General features: G+C 60.4%; 2 protein-coding genes across 10 annotated transcripts in view; one reads left to right on the top strand and one right to left on the bottom strand.

Annotated features, from left to right (window-relative positions):
• Positions 1-15,288, top strand: part of CROCC (ciliary rootlet coiled-coil, rootletin) — a 45,913-nt gene extending 30,625 nt beyond the window's left edge. Inside the window, exons 26-39 of the mRNA XM_046661773.1 lie at positions 135-373; positions 849-1,008; positions 3,234-3,401; positions 4,568-4,940; positions 8,338-8,507; positions 8,612-8,732; positions 9,037-9,200; positions 10,591-10,806; positions 11,492-11,716; positions 12,135-12,284; positions 12,640-12,840; positions 13,025-13,156; positions 13,878-14,057; positions 14,755-15,288. Of these exons, the coding sequence (XP_046517729.1) occupies positions 135-373; positions 849-1,008; positions 3,234-3,401; positions 4,568-4,940; positions 8,338-8,507; positions 8,612-8,732; positions 9,037-9,200; positions 10,591-10,806; positions 11,492-11,716; positions 12,135-12,284; positions 12,640-12,840; positions 13,025-13,156; positions 13,878-14,057; positions 14,755-14,841 (2,586 nt within the window). The 3' untranslated portion in view covers positions 14,842-15,288. The remainder of the gene's footprint in view (positions 1-134; positions 374-848; positions 1,009-3,233; positions 3,402-4,567; positions 4,941-8,337; positions 8,508-8,611; positions 8,733-9,036; positions 9,201-10,590; positions 10,807-11,491; positions 11,717-12,134; positions 12,285-12,639; positions 12,841-13,024; positions 13,157-13,877; positions 14,058-14,754) is intronic.
• A 1,201-nt stretch (positions 15,289-16,489) lies between these two features.
• On the bottom strand, positions 16,490-23,786 carry MFAP2 (microfibril associated protein 2). Of its 9 annotated transcripts, none has more exons than XM_046659953.1 (9): positions 23,708-23,786; positions 20,432-20,509; positions 19,060-19,149; positions 18,819-18,845; positions 18,652-18,738; positions 18,490-18,534; positions 17,624-17,783; positions 17,250-17,323; positions 16,490-17,000 (listed from the first exon to the last, which is right to left on the bottom strand). In XM_046659953.1, the coding sequence occupies exons 2-9, from the start codon at positions 20,466-20,468 to the stop codon at positions 16,897-16,899; spliced, it is 624 nt and encodes a 207-aa protein (XP_046515909.1). In that variant the 5' UTR covers positions 20,469-20,509; positions 23,708-23,786; the 3' UTR covers positions 16,490-16,896. The 9 variants fall into 9 exon arrangements, with proteins under 9 accessions (XP_046515909.1, XP_046515912.1, XP_046515911.1 ...); XM_046659956.1 differs by having other exon boundaries at positions 19,060-19,146; positions 23,708-23,784; XM_046659955.1 differs by lacking the exon at positions 23,708-23,786 and adding an exon at positions 22,877-23,528 and having other exon boundaries at positions 19,060-19,146.
• Positions 23,787-25,396: the final 1,610 nt, after the last annotated feature.

Here is a 25,396-nt window from a genome sequence, read left to right as displayed (position 1 = left end):
TCTGCGATCTGAGTCACTGCAGAGGGACAGGGCGGGCGCCCCGTGGCCAGGGATCCAGGTACGGGCTGGGTTCCGCCAAGGCCCGGCTTGGGTGGGGCCCAACCCTGTCCTGTGGGCACGCACTGACCTCACAGGCAGAAGAGCTTCGGACTCAGCTGCGCCTGCTGGAGGACGCCCGCGAGGGCCTGCGGCGGGAGCTGCTGGAGGCCCAGCGCAGGGTCCGCGAGGGCCAGGATGGGCGCGAGGCCCAGCGCCAGGAAGCGGGCGAGCTGCGGCGCAGCCTGAGCGAGGGTGCCAAGGAGCTCGAGGCCCTGCGGCGGTCCAACGAGGAGCTGCGGGCCGCAGTGAAGAAGGCTGAGAGCGAGCGCGTCAGGTGGGGTGATGCAGGGGCACCAGCCCCAAGTCCTTCACCGAGGTCCATCCTTCGCCCTGAATCTTGTCCCTGGAACCTAATTTCACCCCCAAGGTCCTGGGGAAATCGCACAGCTGGGGAGTCTCTGCCCTCGAACCACAGCCCAGCACTTGGGTTGCTTTAGGTGATTTTCCTGCCTGAAGGGAGGGGAGAGAGGGACCCAGAGTTGGGTCTGGACTCTGACTTGAGTTGCTGTCATCACCCTGGAGGCCAGAGCTTGCCTCCCACCAGGAGTCACTGGTCCGCCTCTCGCAGCCCCAGCCGAGGGCTCAGCTGAGGACGGGGCCACATGGGCCCGCGGCACTTGGCATCTCCAGGCCGTGAGCCCGCAAGCCTCATTCCAGGAATTCAGGAAGGGACTTCTGTGCAGAGTCGCACACTATACTCTTCCCCGGGCCTGGGGCTGCCTCTGACCTCTGCCCTCTGCCCCCTCCAGCCTGAAGCTTGCCAACGAGGACAAAGAGCAGAAGCTGGCGCTCCTCGAGGAGGCCCGGGCGGCCGTGGGCAAGGAGGCCGGGGAGCTGCGGGCTGGGCTGCAGGAGGTGGAGCGCTCGCGGCTGGAGGCACGGAGGGAACTGCAGGAGCTGCGGCGGCAGGTACCCCCACGTGCCACCCTCCCTGGGCGCCTGCTGTGTGCGCCCGGGCCAGCGCCTCTTTCTGGAGCCACGGTCCCTCGATGTAAGACCAAGGGCTTGAGCTGTTAGGCGCCTTCTTACCTAACCTTGCTATTGATGGCCTGGCTTTGAGGAGTCCTGGAACCCCCGAAACCGGGTGCAAGAATGCTTATGTGTGCGTGTGTGCCTTTACATCTGTGTACGCACTCGTTCACGTTTCGCCAAGGAGAGGGTCCGGAGGTCTTGTCCAGTTCTCAAAGGAATCTGTGGACAGCGCGAGGTGCAGATCCCATATATTAGGTCAGGAGCCGGCACACTTTTTTTGAAAAGCTCCCAACAGTAAATTTGTCCAGCTCATGGACCATCCAGTCTCACGTCTGCCATCGGGATGGGGACGAGTCCTAGACAGTCTGGCCTGCAGTGGCGTGTGTTCCCTGAAAACTTTGTGTATGGACATTATTTGAATTTTATATAATTTCATGTGTCCAAAATAGTGTTCTTCTTTCTCTTTTTTTTAATTAATTAAATTTTTTTTTTTTTGAGGAAGATTAGCCCTGAGCTAACCACCACCAATCCTCCTCTTTTTGCTGAGGAAGACTGGCCCCGAGCTAGCATCCATGCCCATCTTCCTCTACTTTATATGTGGGACGCCTCCCACAGCATGGCTTGTCAAATGGTGCCATGTCTGCAGCCAGCGAACCCCGGGCCGCCGAAGCGGAATGTGTGCACTTAACTGCTGCGCCACCGGGCTGGCCCCAGTGTTCTTTTGATTTTCTTTGAACCACTTGAAAATGAACCAGTTTCAACTCTTTATAAATGTGAAAACCATCCTCCGCTCAAGGCCTCGCAGAAGCAGGTGACGAGTGGGATTTGCCCGGTGGTTCGCTGACCCCTGAGCTAGGTGCTCTCCAAGTTCATCAACAACAGCAAGCATTTAACGAGCGCCTGCTGTATACTGCGCACTGCCCTGGATGTGTGCGCTCAGCCTTTCCCACTAGAAGACCCGCAGGATGGGAAGCCGCCCCGTTTGGAGCCTGCGCTCTGCTTTACCCAGAGACCTCACAACCTGAGGAACGGATCCTCACATCTCCCACCACGGCCCCTCCACCCCAGCCCTGTCCTGTGGCCTGAAGTCCTGGGAAACCACAGGAGTCCCTGCAAGGAGCTCACACTTGTGTGCCAGGCTCTTGCTCGGGGCTTTTCAGGCAGCAGCATGATCTCATGTGCCCCTTGCTATGGCTGTGGGGTGTGTTGGCCTGACCCCCCCCCCCCCCCCCCCCCCGGCTCCTCTGGGGAAAGAGAGGCTTGGAATACAATACATCTTTACTTTTGACTTGTCTGGGGTCAAATCCCAGTCTGCTGCTTGTGGGCTGTGTGACTTTGGGCAAGTCACTTCACCTCTCTGAGCTTCAGTTTCCTCTTCTGTTAAACAGGGATAATGCTAGTGCCTCCCCTGTATAGAGGTGTGTGAAGACTAATGAGTTAATATATGTGACTGAAGTGCTTAGAACTGGGCTGGGTGCATGGGAAACACTCCATAAAAGGTAGGCATCAGGGGCCAGCCCGATGGCTCAGTGGTTAAGTTTGTGCACTCCACTTTGGCTGCCCAGGTTTGCTGGTTCGGATCCCAAGGGCAGACCTATGCACCACTTGTCAAGCCATGCTGTGGCAGGCATCCCACATATAAAGTGGAGGAAGATGGGCACGGATGTTAGCTCAGGACCAGACTTCCTCAGCAAAAAAGAGGAGGATTGGTGGATGTGAGCTCAGGGCTAATCTTTCTCATCAAAAAAAAAAAAAAAAAGGTAGGCATCATTGTAGAGGTGGAAGGTGACCCAGGGAGCTGTGGTTACTGCCCTGCAGAACTCCTTGGGCTTCAACACTCCTTCCCCCGGCTCCCCGTGGTAGGTAGTGGGAATTAGGTGGTAAACTGAGGTCACTGGTGCCCGGGTACCTGGCATGGCTTGAACTGGGTGGAGTTATCTGGGGCTGGCTCCCAGGGGATTTGAGGTGGCGTTTGATGTATGTGTCTCTAGAGCAGGGGGTCCTGAGTGCCCCTGTGCCAGGCCTGGGTTGGGCGGGGTATCTGGGCAGAGCTGGACAGGCTGCTGTCGGAGCCTGCAGGCAATCACCAACACCCTGGGCTACGGGGGCTGTGGGTACTGAGAATGGTCCTAGGTCCTACCTCTGTCTGCCCTCTCTCCCAGATGAAGATGCTGGACAGTGAGAACGCCAGGATGGGCCGGGAGCTGGCGGAGCTACAGGGTCGCCTGGTGCTGGGCGAGCGGGCAGAGAAGGAGGGCCGACGGGAGGCCCTGGGCCTCCGACAGAAGCTGCTGAAGGGCGAGGCCAGCCTGGAGGCCGTGCGGCAGGAGGTAACTAGTGGGTGGGTGGGCTGCCTGGAGTGGAAGGGTCCCAGGAGGCAGTCAGGCTGCCCTGTGCCTTCTCCAGCGGGACCAGGTCGGGAGTCCACTGCTGGAGTCATTCTGAGAGACCCCTCCCTAGGGCTTGTCCCTGTCCCTGACTCCTTGAGATTCTTCCGCAGGTATAATAGTAACAACAACAACTGCACCAACTGGGCAGCGCGGGGAGCTCTGTAGACATAATCTTGTTTGGTTCTCCTGCAGCCTCATGAGCTACCCAGTTAGCCCCATTTTCCAGAGACGACCAGACACTCATGCTCAGAGAGGTCAAGGGATCTACCCAGGGTCACACAGACACCGAGGTCTGTCTGACTCCAAAGCCTGCATTCTTCCCAGTCTGCCTTTTCTGGCTGTTTCACTGCAGTGAATCTACTGGGTGACCTTGAGTAAGTCACTTACCCTCTCTGTGCTTCAGAGCACTTATGCAATAGGAGCTAGCACAGCGAGGGGTGTACACAGGCCTCTGGCATAGGCCTTGGCATCCAGGTGGTGCTCCGTAGATGGTTTCCAGTGAAACTGATAACCGTGAGAGGCTGACTCATTCTCTAAACCAGAGGGACGTGTGTGCGTGAGATCGTGCGCTCCATCAGGAAGTCCTTTAGTATGTGCCCCCATTGTGTGATTTACTGATAAATTGTGTGTCCTGAGAGGCAGCGTGGCCTAGTGGTTAAGAGAACAGCCTGTGGAATCAGAGTGCCTGGCTTTGAATCTTAGCTCTCAGCTCACTAGCTGTGTGGCCTTGGGCAAGTTATGTAAATACTCTGTGCCTCGGTTGCCTCATTTGTAAAGCAGAGATGATTCATAGTGGTACTTAGAGCTGATTTTTGGAGAAGTTAACTTAGTGCCTGGCACTGGTAAGTCCTATCTATGTAAGTGTTAGCTGTTTATTACTCATAAACTGTGTACATTACAGGGCATATACACAAAAGGGAGAGAGAAACAAATTCTAAAGGTTTCCTCCCATACCCCGTGGACGTTCCTCTCCTGCTTGGGTGGAGACCACTAAAGGAACACACCACTTTTGGGCGGGTGGGCTCCAGGCTGGGCCTGGGAGGTGGGGCGTCGGGTTAGGGGGCGGCCCCGCTGACCTCCACCTCCCGGCTTCGTCCCCACCCCAGGTCCTGGGAGCCCAGCGGAAGCTGCAGGAGCAAGAGGGCGAGTTCCGGGCCCGCGAGCGAAGCCTGCTGGGCTCCCTGGAGGAGGCGCGCGGCGCCGAGAAGCAGCAGCTGGACCACGCCCGCGGGCTGGAGCTGAAGCTGGAGGCGGCGCGGGCCGAGGCCGCGGAGCTGGGGCTGCGGCTGAGCGCGGCCGAGGGCCGAGCGCAAGGGCTGGAGGCCGAGCTGGCCCGCGTGGAGGCGCAGCGGCGCGCGGCCGAGGCCCAGCTGGGCGGCCTGCGCTCGGCCCTGCGCCGGGGCCTGGGCCTCGGCCGTGCACCCAGCCCCGCCCCGCGGCCCGCGCCCGGCTCCCCGGCCCGCAGCGTGCCCGCCGGAGGTGAGCGCAGCGCCGAGGCCCCGCCCCTCCTTGGATGACCGGCTTCGAACCACGCCCCCTCGGCGAGTCCCCGCCCCCTGGGCCACGTCCGCACTGCTGGCCACGCCTCCTGGACCGGTCTTGCCCCGCCCCCTCACCAAGGCTCCTCCCTTTGGCTGATCCGTGCGCTCCCTAGATCGCTTCTTTGAAAAGGGGTGAAGGGGGTCGCTTCCTAATGCCCTTAGCTCCTCCGAGTCTTTGAGTCTCCGTCCTCTTTAAAAGGCCCCTGTCCTCTCTCCATCAGCACCCCATCCTCTTCATCCCAGGCCTGTGACCCTGGTATCTCCCCAGACATACACACCCAGCCAGCCCCCCCTTTCCAGGACCTCCTTCAGGAGAGATGCTCCCAGCCCACCTGCTCCCAAGGCCCAGTGGATGACGCTGGGAAAGTCAGCGCTGTGCTTCAGGGGGTGCCACGGGCTTTTAAGGGGCATCCTCTTGTCTCCGCCTGGCCGCAGTCTCCTCTTGATTCCTAGGGGCTAGACTAGAGCCTGTGGGATCTTAGAGCTGTGGGAAATTCGCTAGGGGATACCGAGTCACTGCCTCTTCAAATCCACAGATTTAGCCCCAGGATCTCATTCGCTCGTTCAGTAACTCAGTATTTATTAAGCACCTCCTATATGCCCCAAACAGTTTAAGCACTGGGGATGGAGCAGTAAACAAAAGTCAGGGGTATATGCTCTTGTATAGCTTATAGTCTGGGCAGGGAGCAGACAGTAAGTGTGTATAGCAATGAAATATAGAACGTGCTGGGTGGAAGTAAGTGCTGGTGGATAAGTAAGGAAAAGTAAGTCAAGGGACATCTCTGGTGGGTATGTAAAATGGTGCAGCCGCTGTGGAAAATAGTTTGGTGGTTCCTCAAAAAGCTAAAGTTAGAATTACCATATGAGCCAACAATTCCACCCCTAGGTATATACCCAAAAGAATTGAAAAGAGGACTCAAATATTAGTACACGCATGTTCACAGCAGCGTTGTTCATAACAGCCAGAAGGTGGAAGCAGCCTGGATGCCCACGGACAGATAATGGATAAACAAAATGTGGGGCATCCACACAATGGAATATTATTCAGCCCTAAAAAGGAATGACATTCTGGTACAGGCTACACCATGAACTTTGACGACATTCTGCTAAGTGAAATAAGTCAGTCACAAAAGGACACATGTACTATGATTCCACTTGTATGAAGTATGGAGAATAGGCAAATTCGTAGAGACGGAAAGAGATTATAGAGGTTACCAGGGGCTGTGGGGAGGGGAGAGTTGGGAGTTATTGCATAATTTAAGGTTACAGAGTTTCCTTTTGGGATTGTGTTAGTCCCCTAGGGCTGCCCTGGCAGGTACCACAGACTGAGTGATAGAAAGAACAGAAACTTAGGTCTCCCATTCCGGAGGCCAGAAGACCGAGGAAAGGTGTCAGTAGGGCCAGGCTCCATCTGAAGGTGCTGGGAGGAGTGTGTTCCAGCCTCTCTCCCAGTGTCTGGTGCTTCCTTGGCTTGTGGCAGCATCACTCCATCTTCGCATGGGGTTCTCCTTGAGTGTGGGTCCAAATTTCCCCTTTTTATAAGGATGTCAATCACATTGGATTAGGGCCCACCCTCCTCCAGTATGAGCTCATCTTAACTAATGACATCTGCGAGGACCCTATTTCCAAATAAGGTCATGTTCTGAGGTGCCTGCTGTTAGGACTTCTATGTATGAATTTTTTTTCTGAGGAAGATTAACCCTAAGCTAATATCCGCTGCTGATCCTCCTCTTTTTGCTGAGGAAGATTGGCCCTGAGCTAACATCTGTGCCCATCTTCCTCTATTTTGTATGTGGGACACTGCCACAGCATGGCTTGATAAGTGGTGTGTAGGTCTGCGCCTGGGATCCAAACCAGTGAATCCTGGTCCGCCGAAGTGGAGAGTGTGAACTTAACCGCTATGCCACCAGGCAGGCCCCATACATATGAACTTTGAGGAGACACAATTCAACCCATGATAGCAGTGATGGAAGAGATTTGGAAACAGATAGTGGTGACGTTTGCATAACAGTGTGACTATAATTAATGCCACTAACTTGTACAGTTAAAGGTGGTGAGAAAGACATATTTTATGTTGTATATATTTTATCATCATATATTTTTTAAAGATAAGGCAAGGGCGGGGGCTGGGGTGTTTGTGTGGAGACAGAGAGCCTCACCGAGCAGGTGGGGGGTAATGGAGGAGAGGCTGAGGACCGTGGAAAGGTGGAGGTGCCTGAGTGGAGGTACCTCTGTCCTGGGAGCAGCAAGGGCGACGGAGCAGTGGAGCGGAGCGAGCAGGGTGGAGAGGAGCGGAGGTGGGGATGTGGGACAGAAGACCTGCCCACGTAGTCCTTGCAGGCCACTACTCTGAGGGGATGGAGGCCCCGCGGGCGGTGGGTGGACGACCCGCTCTGGGTCCTGTGGGTGTGCTGGCGGAGCTTTTGGGCTGGCTCGGCAGAGGCAGGAGGATGCGCTCAGGCTGGGCCCCCTCCTGCAGTTCCGACCTTGACCTCCAGGTGGCGCCCTGTCTCCGCCCTGCCCCTTCCCCCATCTTCGTTGCCCATCATCTCCCAAGCAGGGTTCGAAGTTGTCTGCTGGGACGTCGGGCTACCTGGGTTCAAATCCTGGCTCTGGATCTTCCCAGCTTTAGACCAAGCAAATCAGTTAACTGCTTTGAGCCTGTCCAGCCTGGGAAGGGGGCAGATTGGTCCTTAGCCCTCAGGGAATTGTGAGGATGAAGTGGGGTGATATATGGAGAGCATTGGCCCCGTGCCTGGCACATAGTAAGCACGCAGGACAGGGAGACGTTGAGGCGATGGAGTGTCCGCCCTTGGGCTGGACCCTGGGGACGCAGCCTGCATGGCACTTGTGGTCTGGGCGGGGAGGCAGACATGGGCACCCCATGAGGGTGAGCTGAGCTCCCCCAACCCACTGTGGGGTCAGGGAGCCCTCTGAGGAGTGATCCTTTACATCTGGGCCTAAAGGAATGGGCCAGACAAAGAACAGCCACCGGGAGAGAAGGGAACAGCATGTATGAAGGTCCTAGTGCTGGCAGAGGGAATGTTCCAGACCTTGGGAGCTGAGGGTGATATGGAGTGGCGAGCTTGTAAAGGGTGAGAAGGTGATGCTGGGTGAGCAACAAGGCCTCTGAGTGATGGCAAGAAAGTTGGGCTTGATTCTGAGGGCCGTAGGGGGTCAAGCAAGAGGGTGAGAGGACCCCACTTGTGCTGTGGGAAGCTCATGTGGGCTGCTGGTTGTGGCAGGATGAGTGAGCTGTGTTAGGAGCCTGCAGGCGGCATCCAGGCAGGAGAGGCCAGAGGCTCCTGTATCCATGAGCACGTCTCCTCCTCTAGGAAGCGGGGAAGGGCTCAGAAGCCCGAGCCCCTTGGAACGCAGCCCTGGGGCCGAGCCACCATCCCCAGGACCTGCCACCTCACCGGCTTCACCAGACCTGGACCCAGAGGCAGTGCGAGGGGCCCTCCGGGAATTCCTGCAGGAGCTGCGGAGCGCCCAGAGAGAACGGGTAAGGCTGGGTGGGAGTGCTGGATAGGGAAGCGGTGGCCCAGGGCCCTGTGAGGGGCTGCAGGGTGCCAGGCATTTTCCCTCCCCGCCATGTCGGGACTGCAGGACGAGCTTCGAGTCCAGATGAGTGCCCTGAGTCGTCAGCTGGCTGAATTGGAGGCCCAGAGGGACAACGCCACCTCACGGGCAAGGCAGCTGCAGAAGGCTGTGGCCGAGAGTGAGGAAGGTGAGTCTGACCCCTGGGTCCTTGCTTTACTCTCTTGTGCTCTCAGCAGCTGAGGTGGGCGGCTATAGGATGGCCCTGAGCAGCTCCTGCATCCCTGCCCTGGCCACCGTGACCTGAGTTGGGGGCTGGCTCCCTTGGGGAGCCCTCCCTGGTCAGCCCCACCCCATGTCCAGACCTTCAGACCTGCAAGGGCTCAGAGAGGCAGGCCCTGTCGGGGGTGGAGGGCAGGCTGGGCAGTTTCCGGCGTGTTTCAGGTCTTGGGCTGTGCCTGGCCCGGCCTGATGGGGCTGGGTCGGGACCGCAGCCCGGCGCAGTGTGGATGGCCAGCTGAGCGGGGCCCAGGCAGAGTTGGCGCTGCAGGAGGAGAGCGTGCGGCGCAGCGAGCGGGAGCGCCGGGCCGCACTGGACCAGGTGGCCACCCTGGAGAGGAGCCTTCAGGCCACCGAGAGTGAGCTCCGGGCCAGTCAGGTAGGCAGGAGCTGAGGGCCAGCAGGGGCGAGGGAAGAGTCTGTGTGCCTGAATGGAGGTCTGTGAGTCCTACTGTGTGCATCGCTGTTTCTGTCTGCCTGGGTTTCTCAGCACCCACAGAAGTGACCAGCCTGTGATGCTTTCTCCAAAAGCGTGTTCAGATTCCATCCTCTTGCTCCTCGTTGAGGTCACTAGGCTGTAGAAAAAAGAGCATGGGCCTGGGAGCCTGACAGGCCTGGGTTCCAGTCCTGGTTCTGCTGCTTATCAGCCTGTCTGGTTCTCATCTTCCTCATCTGTTGAAAGGGAGGCCCGATAATTGTCTCCCAGGTGCACATATGCGCTTAACATGGAGGTGATGCTCTGGGACGTCTGTTTCCTTCGTCTCTGCAGAGCCACACGGTGGTATTCTGGGGTTTTGTTTGAGGGTCATCTGTGTGTGTGTGTCTGTCTGGGGCAGGAGGCGCAGGCTTTGGTGGTGACAGTCCAGGCTGCCGAAGCCTTAAGCCCTTCTCTGAGGTCCCCTCCCTCCCTCTTGCCTTCCCTCCCCTGACCCGCCATCACTGCCCCCACAGCCCATCCCCTGCCTCTGGCTCCAGGCCGAGCTTGAGCTGGATTGTTGTGTCTGCGGCTCCAGCTCTGGCCTTGAGCCCAGCCACAGGGGCCGCGGGAGGAGGCCAGGAACAAAGCTGGGCAGGAGCCAGAGCAGGGCTGCCGGGCCCAGACATGGCAGAGTTGGGGCTCTGAGCAGGCAGGCGAGGGGCCTGGTCCAGGGGGTGTTGTAAAAACGCCCACTTGACCCGCCCTGTCTCCAGGAGGGTAACAGGAGTGGAAGGACCCCAGTCTGTCTTCCTGTCCTCTCCGCACTCTCCAACCCTCCTTCACTGTCTGACCCTGTGTGGGGGCCAGAGAAGCATCGTCCCCTAATGCCCTGTAGGGCTCAGGGCTCCTGCCCAACTCAGCTCAGGTCACACATGCAGCTTCTGGGCCTGCATCTGGAGTGACAGAGCAGAGGAAGCCCTGGAACCTGCATTTTTACAGCCCCCTCCCCTCCCCCGGGCTCTATGAACACCGGGTACCCCTGGACCAGTGCAGTCTCCCCACTGTACGGATGTGGAACAGGGCCAGGGAGCAGGATGGACGATCCTGGATCACACAGCCTGCTAGACTCAGTTAGAAGTGGAGAGTGCTCTGGCAGCCTCAGGCCACCCCATCCTGGGAACATGGGGAGACTGAGCCCCCAAGAGGGTCATGGCCGGCCCCAGGTCACACAGCGAGTGGTTGGACCAGCCACTTTGAGGTTGCCTCCCCACTTTCTCCTAAGAGTCCTGAGGGATGTGGGAGGTGTGGGGTGGGCTGGACAGCTGGGGCCTGAGCCCTCCCCCGTGCACAGGAGAAGGTCAGCAAGATGAAGGCCAATGAGGTGAAGCTGGAGAGCGACAAGCGGCGCCTGAAGGAGGTGCTGGACGCCTCCGAGAGCCGCACCGTCAAACTCGAGCTGCAGCGGCGCTCACTTGAGGGAGAGCTGCAGCGCAGCCGCCTGGGCCTGAGTGACCGTGAGGCCCAGGCCCAGGCCCTCCAGGACCGGGTGGACTCCCTGCAGAGACAGGTGAGTCCCCTCCCCCACTTGCAGGCTGCTCATCTTCACGCCTGGCACCAGTGCTTTCTGGGGACTATGTAATCCTCCCAGCAACCCTGTGAAGCACGTATTTTCATCATCCCCATTTCATGGATGGACAGAAGGAGTTTCAGAGAGGTGATGTCATCACCCAAGATCACACAGCAAATAAGAGGCAGAGCCAAAATTGGAATTTAGGAATGTTTGACAACAGAATCTACACTCATAGGAAGCATGTGGGACAAGTTAGAGACGTAGATTTCACTCTTTTCCCTTTTTGCCTTAGCTGCCAGGAAGCTCAGCTCTAACTGGAATGTTCAGTAACTCTGCTAGCCCTGCATGGTCACCCACCAAAGTCAAGAACACAGAAAATTTCAGGGTTATGGTGGTCATTCTTTCTCTATAGCAGGAAGGAGAGGGGAATGAGAACAGGGAGGAGACCATGGGGTCTGAGACAACCAGGTTGCTGGCACTCCGGGTGGGGGTAGTTAATCAGCAGTGGGACGGGGCCTAGGTTGCAGTAGGCTGAGCCATTGGGAGCACATGGGAACAATGAGTATCGTAATGAAGGCCTAGAGAGATGTGGGAGGGCTTGGCTTGGCTTGGCCCGGCCCCCCCTGCTGAAGGCCACAGCGAGAGCAGAGCCACTTGACCATCCTGTCTGTCCTCCCGCCAGGTGGCAGACAGTGAGGTGAAGGCAGGGACTCTGCAGCTGACAGTGGATCGGCTGAACGGGGCCCTGGCCAAGGTGGAGGAGAGTGAGGGGGCCCTGCGGGACAAGGTGCAGGGCCTGACAGAGGCGCTGGCCCAGAACAGCGCCAGCCTCGCCAGCGCCCAAGACAAGAACCTGCACCTGCAGAAGGCCCTGACCGCCTGCGAACATGACCGCCAAGTGCTCCAGGTATGGGGCCTCCAGGCTCTGCTGGAGGTGGACCCGGGGAGAGAGTTAGCCAATAAGGGCAGCCTCGGAGGGGCCCCGGTAGAGAGCCAGCCAATGGGCAGTCATATGGGAACTCTAAGGAGCCAATCAGTGAGAGCCAGCTCTGAGGGAGGGGTGGGCCCCATAAGAGAACACGCCCATTAGTACAGGCTTGGAGGGACCCAGGTGCAGGGTTAATGGGAGAGTTGGGGTCTGAGGGGTCCCCACCTGTGCTGGTCAGTGGCCAGGCTGTGGGCCAGGCCTGCTGTCTGGCTCACCCCCTGGGTGAGAGGACCACGTGTCTTATGGGCTGTGAACCTGGCCCAGAGATGCAGAGTAGAGGGGAGCCCTTTGCCTCAGGGCCCCCAGTGGCCTGGCACCATCAGCGCCTGTCCCCCAGGAACGGCTGGAGGCCGCTCGGCAGGCGTTATCCGAGGTGCGGAAGCAGAGCAGCTCCCTGGGCGAGCAGGTGCAGACGATGCGGGGCGAGCTGGCGGACGTGGAGCTGCAGCGGGCGGAGGCCGAGGGTCGGCTGCAACAGCTACAGGAGGTGAGGGCAAGGGAGGGCCCCTTCCGTCCCCAGGACTCTGAGGCCCTCGGGATGGGGTGGGGACCTTCCCACTTGTCTGAACTTTATCCCAAACCCAAGCCCAGCCTCCCGTGAGGAGGAACCCACAAGACCAGAAACGAAGCATGGTTCATTCAGTCCATATCCCCATTGTACAGATTGAGAAACTGAGGCCCAGAGAGGAGAACTGGCTGGCCTCAGGTGACGGTTCCCTGATGTAGGCCTTATAATCGCCCTGCTGAGTGAGTGGGCACAGCAGGCTGGCATCACCATCCCCAGGCTTCAGATGCACACACTGAGCCCAGAGGGATGAGGGGCCTGCTGGTTTCTGTTACAGGTGCTGCGACAACGGGAAGAGGGAGAGGCCATGGCCCTGCACACGGTCCAGAAGCTGCAGGACGAGCGGCGGCTGCTGCAGGAGCGCCTGGGCAGCCTGCAGCGAGCCCTGGCTCAGCTGGAGGCCGAGAAGCGGGAGGCGGAGCGGTCAGCCCTGCGGCTAGAGAAGGACCGAATGGCCCTCAAAAAGACGTTGGACAAGGTGGGCTGTGCTCCCCTCACTTCCCCTGGGTCCCAGCCATGGTCGGTCCCGGCTGCATGTCCCTACGATCTGCGGGCCTCAGGTCCCACCTGACCCCTGGTCCTGCTGCCTCTAACCTAACACACCCCTCGGCGCCCTTTCCCCTCCCCGGGCACCCTGATGCCCTCCCGTTCTCCCCTCCCAGGTGGAGCGGGAGAAGCTTCGCAACCACGAGGACACAGTGCGGCTGAGTGCGGAGAAGGGGCGCCTGGACCGCACCCTCACGGGGGCCGAGCTGCAGCTGGCTGAGGCTCAGAGGCAGATCCAGCTGCTGGAGGTCCAGCCCCTGCCCACCCAGCCCTGGACCCAGCCCCACCTTGAGTGCCAGGCGGTCCCAGGAGTTGCTGATGGCTCAGCCAACCCAGGGCCCTCATCCCCCTCAACCCATGAGCCCAGAGCCGGGTCCCAGAGGGAGAGGCCCTTCCTAAAGTGGCGAGAAAGGAGATGCTGCAGGCTGGTTAGCACGTGGGCTGTGTGTCCATGCATGTTGTGGGCACGTAGAGGTGTGAGTGTGTGTGGGAGTGTTGTGCATGTAGCGTGAATCTTGTGTTCAGATGTGATGAGTCTAAGTGTCAGGAATATGTTATATGTGTGTGTCTTTGTGTACAGACGTCTTCACGTCTGTAGGGGTATGTAGGAGTATCAGGCTTTTGCACGTATGCTCGCAAACACAGGTGAGTATGAGATGCTCGCTTCTGTGCCTCTGTATGTGGCTAGAGACCTAGATTTGAATGTGTCTGTGCGGGTCTGTGCCTGACTGAGTGGGAGTCACTAGGTACCCCGACCCAGGATTCGAAGACCAGGAGGGCCAGGGGCATGGGGGACAAATAAAGATCTCTTCTGCATCCCCGGCCTGCACTGGCTTTGCCCCAAGCGGCCTTCAGACTCCTACCCTTGGGAGGTGCCTGACACCTCCTCCAACACATGCATGCACGTACCGCCCCCCACCCCCCCCACACACACAGGGCCAGACCCCTGACTAGCGGCCCCTCCTGCAGGCCCAGGTAGTGACACTGGAGCAGGACCAGAGCCCAGCCCAGCTGGAGGCGGATGAGCAGCAACAGCTGGAGCTGCAGCAGGAAGTGGAGCGCCTGCGCAGTGCCCAGGTGCAGACGGAGCGCACGCTGGAGGCGCGGGAGCGGGCCCACCGGCAGAGGGTGCGTGGGCTGGAGGAGCAGGTACTCAGGCCTGGAGGAGGGGGCGAGGGCTGGTCATGATCTCTTGGGTAGAAGCGGTCAGCGGCACCCATAACGGACGTGGTCCACTGGATCTATGCTGGTACCAGCTGTGGCTGCACATGGGCTCAAGTGATGTCACTGGAACCCTGCCTCTGCCCTCTGTGCTCCTCTGGCACTGTGCCCAGGCAGGCCCTCTCCCTGGGCAGCACAGGTGGCCTCAGCAGCTCCAGCCTCAGTTTATCCTCACAACCGGTGATCCCGGGGGGAGGAGGGGCCTTTTCCCTGAGAGCCACAGCAGGAATCCCAGGGATGATCCTCATTGGCCAGCTTAGATCAGAGGCCCCGTCCTGACCATCCCTGACTCAATCATTGTCTACAGGGCAAGGCTGCTCTGATAGGCCAGGCCTGGGTCACAGGTCCACCCTGGAGTCCGCTAGGGCCAGGCCTATCCAAGTGATGAGAGTGGGGATGGGGTGACCCTGGAAGCGATGCTGAGCATCCAGAGGACACCTGACTGCTACATGGAGCAAAATGGAAAGGGAAGGAAATACTCTGGCTCTTAACAAGACCAGTTTTTCTCCTGAAACAGGCAGCAGTGGGTCCCTTCTAGGGTCCCAGCTGTGGTCACCCCCTTTCTCTGAAGTTGGGCTGGGGGCCTGGGCTGGCCGGGCTGGCCCTACCTCTCTTTCTTCTCCAGGTGTCCACACTGAAGGGGCAGTTGCAGCAAGAGCTTCGAAGGAGCTCAGCATCCTTCTCTCCACCCTCCGGCCCCTCAGAGAAGTGAGCCCCTTCCCAGCTGGCATCCTGGAAAGCAGGCCCCAGGGGACCTCCTCTCCAGCACAGTCCACCAAGAGCCTGGGCCCGGGGGGGACCTCCAGAGGTCGGCTCGGGGTGAGGAGGAACCGGGGCAGCAGTGCCGAGGGGCCAGGACTCCATCGGAGCCGCCCGCCATCTGTGGGCCCCACCTCGGTCCAGCTGCCCTCCCCCGGGATGAGCCGAAGCCAGGGGTCCGGGAGACCCCTTGTTTCTGGCCAGCCCTGGAGCTGGGGCTCGTGGGAAAGAGGAGGAGTCCCCAGGCCTAGGGCAGGGGTCAGAGACCCAGTCCTCCCCTGGCTTCCCAGAGATCTCTCCGCCTTAGTTCAGAGTCCCTGTATTTTTATACCTTTTTACAATGTTAACTCTTCAGAACTGTTGTGGTTTTTGTAACAGGAAGACGCATTTTCTAAAAACAGTTTGTACAGACGTGTCCCTTTACTATCAGTGCGCCTCTTCCCCCTGGGAGATGGGAGGGAGACAGGAGGGGCCTGGGGCAGAAGGGTGGGTCCCCTAGCGAGGGGTGCACAGGGTGCCTTTAGAAAGGCCTGGGGAACTTACCAGCCTCACCAGCTGTCGGGCTGGGAGGCTGCAGCGTCCTGCGCCACCCACCCTGCTTAACGGATGAGGCAGCCTGCACAGTCACTTCTTTCCAGCCAAAGCTTTCTGGCCCCTCCTTGGGACAGTGACCAGCCTTCCAGGCACTGTCGACAAGGGCAGGCCTGGGAGCGAACGTGGGGTCTTGCCCCAGCTCCGCTGAGCGAGCCTGGACAAAGCTGCTGGGCCTCCCAGAGCCTCGGTTTGCTCATCTGTAAAATGGGGACCTGCCTCACAGGGTCCTTATGACAGGTTCACATGGCAGGTGCTTGATCCGTGTTTCCAAGGAGAAATTCTGCTCACTCCACCGGAGTCAGGTCTGCCCCAGCTCTGCCCTCTCTAGCTGTGGACCCTTGGGTGGGTGACCTAGTGCCTCTGGGCTTAGTTTCCCTGCCTGTAAGATGGGGATAGTGACTGCACCCCCCCCCCACACACACACACATAGGCCTGTTTGGAGGGGTAAACAGGACTGTGCGCTGAGCCCTCACACACAGCCCATCCCCCCATGCTCAGGGGGAAGTGTTATAATGGCTCGCCCTGTTTCTGCCCTCTGAGCTGCACCAGCCCCCACCCCCAAAACAGCCCTTGCTCTCAGATCGCACCTACCCTGACCCCCTGCCTCATTCCTATATGCACCCCTGTGCGTCCACACAGGCTGCCTCCCATCTTGGCTTGCACCCCTCTCATGACGGGGGACTCCTACCCTCACCAAGCAGCCCTGACAACAGGAAAGCCATCTCCCTGAACCTTCTATTTCCCAGGCAACCCCCTGCGAGACACCCCCCCCCCCACACACACACACACCACACACACCCCGGGGCAGCTGCCATGGTCCACCTTTCTGGGCAGGTCAGAGCTGAAGCCGGTGGGGAAGGAGGCAGGGCCGGGACGGCAAAGGCGAGGCTCAGGTCCCCTGAACTGGCCCTTCCTCCCGAGGGGCCAGGCAGCCTGTCAGGACAGGTGGTGTTGGAGGCCCCTGGCCACCCTCTCTGTGCTCTTGACTAAGAAAGTGACTCTGAATCTTTTGTAAAAACTTGTTTTTAATTTTGTATAAAACAAAAGTGGTCTATGCCCGGGGGGCTGTAGGAAATCCAAGCAGACCAGCTGGGATGAGGGGCATAGCCGACCTCGGGGACAGGGCAGGGACTGTCCTCAGAGGACTGAGAAGGCACGTCAGAGGCCCAGGTCCCACCGAGAGGCCTGGGATGCCCCCCACCCGGGGGCGAAGACTGGGCACTGGGGAGCCCCCATTGTGTCCCAGGGCTGGCCAGAGGCTGGGGGCAGGGCCTGAGACAACCCCCAGGGCCACAGTCCACTAACTTTTTACAGAATAAAAGGAATGGCGGGCTGGGGAGAAAAGCACCAGGTCAGGCAGGGCCGAGGGTCCTGGATCCGAGGGGGGCCCAGGGCTCGGGGTGCCAGCTTCACCCTAGCAGCCCCCACAGCTCCTAGCACAGGAGGCCGCCACAGATTGGCACAGGCCGCTGCTGGCCATCACGCCACATTTGGAGAACTTGTCCCGACACAGGTCAGCTGTTGTAGGGCCAGGAAGGAGCTGGGGTCAGGGTGGGGCTCGGTGATGGGAACTGCTACCCCCTCCCCACCCTGGTGATGGGGACGTTCTGAGGATGAAAAGCAGCCGGGAGGGGAGCTCGGATCCCTTGGGAGTGGCCCTGGCACCGAACACGTGTTCTAATAAGTATCGGGGGGGGGGGGGGGGAGGGATAAGGAGGGGACGGGGGGCAAGGGGGCAAGGGGGCATGGGGATGGAGGCCTTCCCACCTCGGAGGAGCTCCTCATGGGCACAGACTGTGCGCACACAGATCTCCTTGTTGACGACGTACACCCGGCGGAGGCTGAGGGGACAGCGCCAGGGGAGGTGTCAGCCCCACCCTTGCCCACAAGCCCCACTGGGAGAGCCTGGACAGGGCCTGGCATTGGAGCCCAGAGCCCTGGCCCCCAGCCTGGCCATCACCAGAGTTGAGCTCAACTTCAGGATTCACTGTCTTTCCCCAGACTCCCACCTCGGCTGGCTGGAGCCGTTCCCACCCCCGACCCCGGCTCCGGCTCCTGTGCCCCGCCCCCCACCCGCCCGGCCCCCACCCCCACCCCCCACCCCCCACCCCCACCCCCCGCGCCCACCTGTAGAAGCAGACCTCGTTGAGACACTGCTTGCAAGGCTTGTGTATGGAGTAGAGGCGGGTGCACGGGTACTGCTCCTCGCGGCAGTCTGGTGACAGGTGGGATCAGTCCGGGGGCTGCAGCTTGGGGCCACCTTGCCCACTGGAGACTGGCTCTCCGTTCCTAGGTAACCCTCTGGCCCAGCCCAGACACACACACATACACACAGTCCCCCCACATGCCCATCACACGCCACACAGCATTGCGGGACCTCCCGGGGCTGCCCGACTTTACACAATATATTTACACATACGAATTCACAACCACACTTAAAAGCATACAGTCAAACACACACAAGTTCAGATACAAATCCACGCACACGCACGCACAAGTCCACACCAACCTCTCAGCAGGTCCGCACACGCTCACAGGGGCACACACGGACACACCGAGCTCAGGAGGTGAGCCAGGCTCCCTCACACACAGTCTGCCTCTCAGGCTCCCGGCTGGGGCAGCACGGGCCCGCTCAGCTGGCCTGGCTTCCTGCCCCCTCCTCGCCTCGCGTGCCATGAGCACCACCCAGTCCCACTGGCTGGCAGGAAGCCCCCAGCACGCTCCCCGCCCCTCCCCAGCGTCTGGGAGTAGAGGGCCCCTCCCGAGGCTGCAGCCAACTCAGCCTCCAGCCAGGAAGGAGGGCAGGGGAGGCTCCCCGAGCTGCCCAGGGGGCCCGGGAGTGGCCGGCCTAAAGCAGGAGCACGTCTGCAGGTCCCTACCCCGCCATTTACCCCGGCAAGAGCAAGAGGCCTGGCCTTCTCTGGCCCACCAGCGCTGCACCCCACCCCACCCCACCCCAACTTCCGGGCTGTGCCTCAGTTTCTCCAGCTGTCAGAAAAGCTCTTACCAAGAGGCCCAGGCTCCGTGGGCTCCGTCTCTGCATTTCCTGGTTCTGGAGTTGGAGGAGGGGCGGGCAGAGGTCACTGAGAGGGGACCATTCAGGGCAGGGTGGGGTCACCTCTCCCAGCCCCCATACAGACCCCAGGGCTGACAGGAGCTGGTGGCCTACCTAAGGTGGGGGCTGGGATGACTTCCTGTTGGACTTGCTGCTGAGACTGGAACTGGAACTGCTCCTCGGGGGGCCGAGGAGTCACCTCTGCAACGGACGACAAGGGGTCTGCTGCCGCCCCCCGCCCCCAGCCGCCCACCCATCCTACCCTGCCCCTAGCCCTTTACCTTGATAATCATAGTAGTCCGGGTTGTCTGAAAGCAAAGATGAATGTGGAATGGGTGGGGATGAGGCTAGCCCCCAGCCCCAGGGGCAAAGGAGGTCCCAGCTGAGCCAGGGACCACCCCATGCAATTCCCATCGCTCTGCCCCACCTGGGCCCCGGCTGAGCCATGCACATCAGGGAGCCAGGCAGGCCTTGATGGTGTGGCAGGCCTGGGGGAGACCTGGGGGTGGGCTAGGCCCTTACCGATCTGGTCACTGTAGTGGGTGTACTGGACGTGGTCTGGGAACGGAGGCAGCGGGTCCAGGTCGTACTGGCCCTGAGCCAGCAGGCCTGCTATGGGGAGGCAGGGCTTGAGGGAGTGCCCCACAGAGAAGGCCAGCGGGGGCCCCGAGGCACTTCTCAGGAGGGCAGGTAGAGGTCCCAAAGACCCTAAGATGCTACAACCAGACTCTTAGGATCCAAACTCCTTCTTCGACCATAAAGGCCCTTATACTCCCTGGCCCTGTGTCACCTCTCTGACCTTATGTGCCCGTCTTCCTCATGCTGGCCTCCTAGCTATTCCTGGAACTCAGTAAGCTCCTGCCTGCCCCAGGGCCTTTGCACTTGGCCTTCTTTAGGCCTGTGATCCTGGTCAGCTCTCCTCCTTCAGGTCTCAATTGAAATTTCAGCTCTGCTCAGAGGCCCTCGCTGGCCCACCTCCCCTCTCCATCTCATCCTCCTCTGTTTGTTTCTTCTTTTTTTTTTTTTAAGATTTTTTTTTTTTTCCTTTTTCTCCCCAAAGCCCCCCAGTACATAGTTGTATATTCTTCGTTGTGGGTCCTTCTAGTTGTGGCATGTGGGACACTGCCTCAGCGTGGTTTGATGAGCAGTGCCATGTCCGCGCCCAGGATTCGAACCAATGAAACACTGGGCCGCCTGCAGCGGAGCGCGCGAACTTAACCTCTCGGCCACGGGGCCAGCCCCTCTCCTGTTTGTTTCCATCACCCACAGCACTCAACATAATCGGACATTGATCACATCTGCTTGCTAATATTGGCCTCCCTTCCCTGGACTGGCAAGCACTACAGGGCAGGGATTTGTCTGCCTGGTTCATCGCCATGTCCCCAGGGCCTGGCCCAGTGCCTGGCACATAGCTGGAGCTCAAGAAATATCTGTTAAATGAATGAACGTTAGACTTGGCAGGGTTTTGTGATCCCCATTGATGACTGCTCATTTGACCAACAGAGAGACCCCTCCAAGGTCAAGATTGTATAGGATGGTTGGGGCTCAAATGGGTCTAGAACCCAGGCCCCCAGACTCCCTGCCTTGGGTGCCCCTCACTCCTGCACATCAGCTCCCAGGAGGGTCAGTAAGAGGAAAAGCATGGACTCCCGGGGCCTGGGCGTGTGCCCACTCTCCAGAATCCCGCCTGCCTGCTGTTGTGGAGGGCTGGGCTGAGGGTCTCAGACTTTGGGAGGGTGGCCAGTCCAGCCTGTGGTCCAGGAGGCAGGAGGCCCTGGGACCCTGGAAGCTGCGTTCTGGCCACAGGGCACGACAAAGGCTCCCTGCCAGCTCCCTCCCCCCACAAAGCCCACGCCCACATAAGCAGAGCCCCCCAGCCCCGGGAGCCACTTACCAGGCAGGAATAGCAGGAAGAGGCAGGCAGCTCTCATGGCTACACAGTGAGGCGGGCTGGGCTGGCGTCAGAGGACAGCTGCAGGAAGAGGACGGGGCAAGCTACAGCGGGACCCACCGGCCCAGGACTGCAGAGGCCCTCTGCCCCCCGAATTCAGCCTGGGGAAGGAGGCACTCGGGACAGATGCCAGGCGTGTGGAGGGTGGGGAGTCTGATCAGGAAACTACTTTGAAGAACCATCTGTCTGATGGCCCACGAGGTGTTCAGGTCCCTAGGGACAAGGCCTCCAACCTGGCTCCGGGGCTGACCTTGACAAACAGACAGACCCTACCCTGCCCTGCTCACTAAGGAGACATTTCTAATCCCCCGCCTGCCCTGACCCTGCTCTCCTCGCCCACACCCAAGCCCACCCTCTGGCTCAGCACCTCCCCAGGTGTCTGATCATGCGAATACCTGACCCCAGGCCCATCCTGAGACCCTGGCCCTGCTCAGCCGACATCACGCCTGGACTCAGCAGTGTCTGCCAAACCCACCACCTGCTCCCAATTAGCCCCTGGGCCCTGAGCATTTCGCTCAGCAGGAAACCACATGCATGCGCGGCCCCAGGGGCCCCTAGGGCAGCCAGGCCTGGGCAGGGCTCCCACCCGCAGAAGATTCCTCTCCTGCCAGGCTGCCAGGCCTCCGGGCCTCCAAGACCTGGCTGTCTTCATCACAGACGCACGAGACTGAGGTGTATTTGTCTGCGGCAGCAGGAAGCACTCAGGGTGGGGTCTGAGGAGGCTTTGCTGGATCCTAGAAAGGCAGGGCTGGAGGGGACCATGATGTCACCCAGCCCGGGGGGGCTGAATCCCCTGACATTGCATGACAAATGTTGTGTGCGTAATTTTGGGGGGAAAGGGCAGTGGCCCATAGCTTTCACCAGGCTCTTGAAGTTCAAGAACTCCTGGTCGAGTCCAGCCTCCAGATTCGGCCACACAGTGGACTTGGCAGAGTCCACGGGTCCCCAAGTCCAGTCCCAGCTCAGTGGAGGGCAGCCTCAAGACTGTCAGCTTTCTGCTGGGAGGCCTGGGAGAGAGTCCATGGGCTCGTCCGTCCAGGATGAGGGCCCCTTCCCCGCCACAGCAAAGGGAGTTTTTCCAGACAGCTAACTGGAAACCGAACTTGGCCGTGTCTCTCCCGGGGCATCCAGGGAGAGGGGAAGAGAGGAACAGAAACATGGGCATCTCTCCCTCCTTCCTCCCATTCCGGAGACTTCTGTGACCCCCTGCCCATCTCATACACTCAACATCTCACTCCCTTCCTTAAGCCCTCACCGCAGCTGGGTGAGGAAGCCCAGGTGGGAGGTGGGGGGGTGGGACTCAGAGGCAGGGGACATCTGAATACCCCCGCATACCCATTCTGAAAACCCTTGGTCTCCTCATGGGGGCGGGGGTGGACTTAAAGACTTGGAGCTCCTTCCTTGTGACTCCCTGCAAGGCCTCCTTATCCCCTCCTTGTCCCCCAGGCTGGTGGCAGCCAGGCTAGTTGAATCTGTCACCACTCAGGAGGAGGCCCTAAGTTGGGGCCTAAGGAGCCTTAAGGGCGCCGGGGGCGGACGGGGGCACTTCCGTCTGCCCCCCCAAGTCCCTCCTAGGCATCCCTCCTAGGCGTCTCAGCCCCCTGCATGGAGTCATTTCCTCTCCCAGAAGATCTGGCATCCAAGCCCAAGCTTATCGGGGGTAGGGGCCCCCAGCGCAAGAGGTGGGGGGCACAGAGGAGAGTCCTGGTGGGAGTAAGGGACCCCTCCCAGGGGACCACATCTCGGAGCACTTCTGGACTGGACTTTCTGGGCGTGGGGGAGGCCAGGACCTGCCTAGGAGGCTGCCCCGGCCCTGGCCCTTTCCACAGCCGCAGACCCCCGCCCCGCTGCCTTCCTGGGGCCTGCTCGGAGCCCCCTGCCCCCACGCGCGCGGCTCTCTGAGACTCTGCCTGCTCAAGAGGCCGGCCTGGGGTCCGGCTGGAGGAAACCAGATGTTGCAGCCGCACAGCTGGGAACAATCAGCCACGGAAACTCGCTCGGCGCGCTCCCTCGCGCTCTCCCAGTCTCTGATCTCTCTTTGTCCCTCCAAGTCTCTGTCCCGGACGCTCCCGCTGGACGCCCCCGCCTCACCCGCCACATTCCAACCTCCCAGGGAGAACAAAAGCCGCCCCCATCCCCGAAGCCCCCACCCCTGGCTCCCCCCAAACTCGGGGTCCCCTCCCTTCCCAACTCGCGCCCTCCCCTCAAAGCGACCCCAGACTTTCCAGTGCCCTCTCAGCATCTGCTCGGACGGCCCCGGGGTCAGGGTCCGGGTAGCCGCCCCCAAGATCCGGGACCCCCAGCACCTGGGGGCCCCCCGACGCCCCTGCCCGCGCCCCGCGCCCCCCGAGCGCCCCCGCCGGGTCCAGCCGCCGGGCCCGCGCCTACCTGCCCGGGTCACTCCGCGCCCGCTCCGAGTCCGCCCGCCGCAGCCGCCCCTCTGCCCGCTCCCAGCCCCCCTCCGGGCCCCCGACGGGCCGGCGCCCGCCCTCCAGCCCCGGCGCCGCTGGGTCCTAACGCGAGCGCCGCCGCGCCGCGCCCTCGGGGCTTCACGCCCGTCGGGGGCGGCCCTGCGGGGAGGAGGCGCCCGCCGGCCCGCGGTTCGGGGCGCTCCCTCCTCATCTCCTCGGCACGCCCGGCGCGCGGTCGGCGAGGTGCGGGGGCGAGGGGGGCGTGCTACCCCGTATTAGAGAGGAGGAAACGAGGCTCAGGACGCGATTCACCCCGGCCGCTCAGCCAGAAGTCAGCCTTGCTCTCCCCTCTGGCTTCTCCCAGCTTCCAGGACCCCGTCCCCGCCCCGGGTTTCCTCCAGCCTCTCCGGCTGTGCCTTCTGGGTCTCCTTAGCCTGCTCTGGGCGGTGGAGGCTGCTTCCATAACCAGCATTTCTTTCGCCCACGGGCTGCAGGCTACTGGGCCTGGCCCCACCGGTGTCCCCAAGGCACATCAGATTCAACAAGGATCCAAATCCAAATTGACGACCTCCCGACCCGCCTCGGGGAGGGCCCCACCATCCTCCCCTGCCCTGAGCCCAGCACCCAGCCACTAATTCTGCCTCGCAAACATCTCTGGGTCTCTCCACTGCACCCCGCCCCCCTCCCCGCCGTGGTGTAAGCCGCCACCATCTCTTGTCTGGACTCCGTAATAATCTCCAATCTGCGCCTTCCCAAGCGGGCCCTGCCCTCCCCCCCACTTCAGCCTGGGGCCCCTTCCACTTCAAACCTTCCACTGGTTTCTTCGAGCACCTAAAATCAAGGCTAATCTCCCTGTGGCCTCCAAGAGCCCTTCCCTTCATCCTTCACCGTGGGCTGGCTCTGCTTCCAGCCACGTGGCCTTTTGGCAGTGTCTTATTAACCCCTTCCTCTGCAACAAAGGCCACAGGGCCTTTGCTCAAGCTGTTTCTTCCTCCTGGAACACTGGTGGGGTCCACCTCCTTCAGGTTATAGATCAAACCCTTCCCTCCTCCGAGGAGCCTTTCCTTCCTCCCTGTTATAATCTTAAGCACCTTCTGCTCTGCTGCTCACGGCTGTCATGTTGTCCTGTGCCTGTGACCATTTGGATCCTGCCCCTGTCCCCGACGAGCCCATCAGCCACATGAAGACAGGGATAAGGTCTGTTTTTGCTTATCCTTGGTTTTCGCCCCTTAGGCACAGTGCCAGGCTCAAAGCAGCTGTTTCGTAAACATTTGGGGAATGAATGAACGTACTCTCGATTCTCCTGGGAGAGACTGGCTGGGTGGCGGTGCAGGTCCCCGGCCTCTGGGGCAGTCCTCAGCCCTCCCTAGTCCCAGGAGTCTGATCCTCAGGCAGGGGGCTCAGGAGGAGCAGGAGATGGGGATGCCTCTCAATTCAGGCCCTTGCCATCACATCTCCTTGTCCCCAGTCATGCCCCCATGACTGTCCCTTAGACTCTGAATCCTATTAGACAGCGACTGAACATGTCCCATGCATCATTTGTTCCCCAGTGCTGGTTTACTGAATGAATTACTCTCTGCCAGCGCCCCCTCCAGTATCTGTCGCACTGGGGCGGGGACTTGGGTTCCCTGGAGCACTGCAGGCCTTGTGGGCCAGCCCAGCCCTCTGTGCCCTCCCTCAGCCCCTCGCTGCTGCCAGACACAATCCCAGGAGGGTAGGAGAGGAAACTGCCTGGCGGAAATGCTGTCCCCTACACTTGACAAAGGGAGAAACTGAGGCTCTGACGCTGCCTACTCTAGTTCTGGCTCCCAGCCCCTCCCTGCTGTTTCTATCCACTGCCCCTAAGGACCCAAGCAGAGGGGGCAGCTCTTCGGGGAGGGGGCGGTGAGTGCGGGAGCTCTTCTTCCAATGTCCTTGGAGACTTGCTCCCTCCCTGCCCGCCTCTCGGGCCAGGTGATAAACCGCCCACAGGCAGAGGCCGAGTTTTTGTTCAGTGCTGTCACCTCTGTGCTGGCACATGACTGCTCGATTAACGCATGAACAACAAACAGGCGAAGGGCAGCAGAGTGACGTGAGCCCAGGCCTCTCCCTGTGTCCTCCGGCCCCCCCTGAGCCGTTGCTGGTGATGACTCAGCGCCCAGAGCAGGAGGTCTGCGATGTGCCTGACATTACCAGTTACCTTTCCACACCCCACATCCCTTCGCCTGTTGATTCAACATTTAGGGGGCTCCTTCTAGGGCAGGCCTGGGGATGGCACCACGGTTTCCAGTAATGAGCTTGGTGGGGGTTCTTGGAGGGCAGGAAACAGCTTTTCTTTCCGGGCTCCTCTGCCCAGCACAGATGGGCCAGATGGCCGAGTTGTCTTCAGTGGACCCAGGCCAGTGTCCCAGTGGCCGGGTGAGGTCAGAAGCACCCACCCTTCCCCGGGAGACAGTGCACGTGGTCCTGTCTGGGAGATGTGGGCTCAGGGCCTGGATTATCATCTGAGGGAGGAACT

This window comes from Equus quagga, chromosome 5 (assembly GCF_021613505.1).
Source record: "Equus quagga isolate Etosha38 chromosome 5, UCLA_HA_Equagga_1.0, whole genome shotgun sequence".
In the NCBI taxonomy this organism is placed as follows: Eukaryota; Metazoa; Chordata; class Mammalia; order Perissodactyla; family Equidae; genus Equus; species Equus quagga.
Note: the sequence above shows the minus strand (reverse complement) of the source record. Positions and strands in the feature narration are given on the sequence as shown.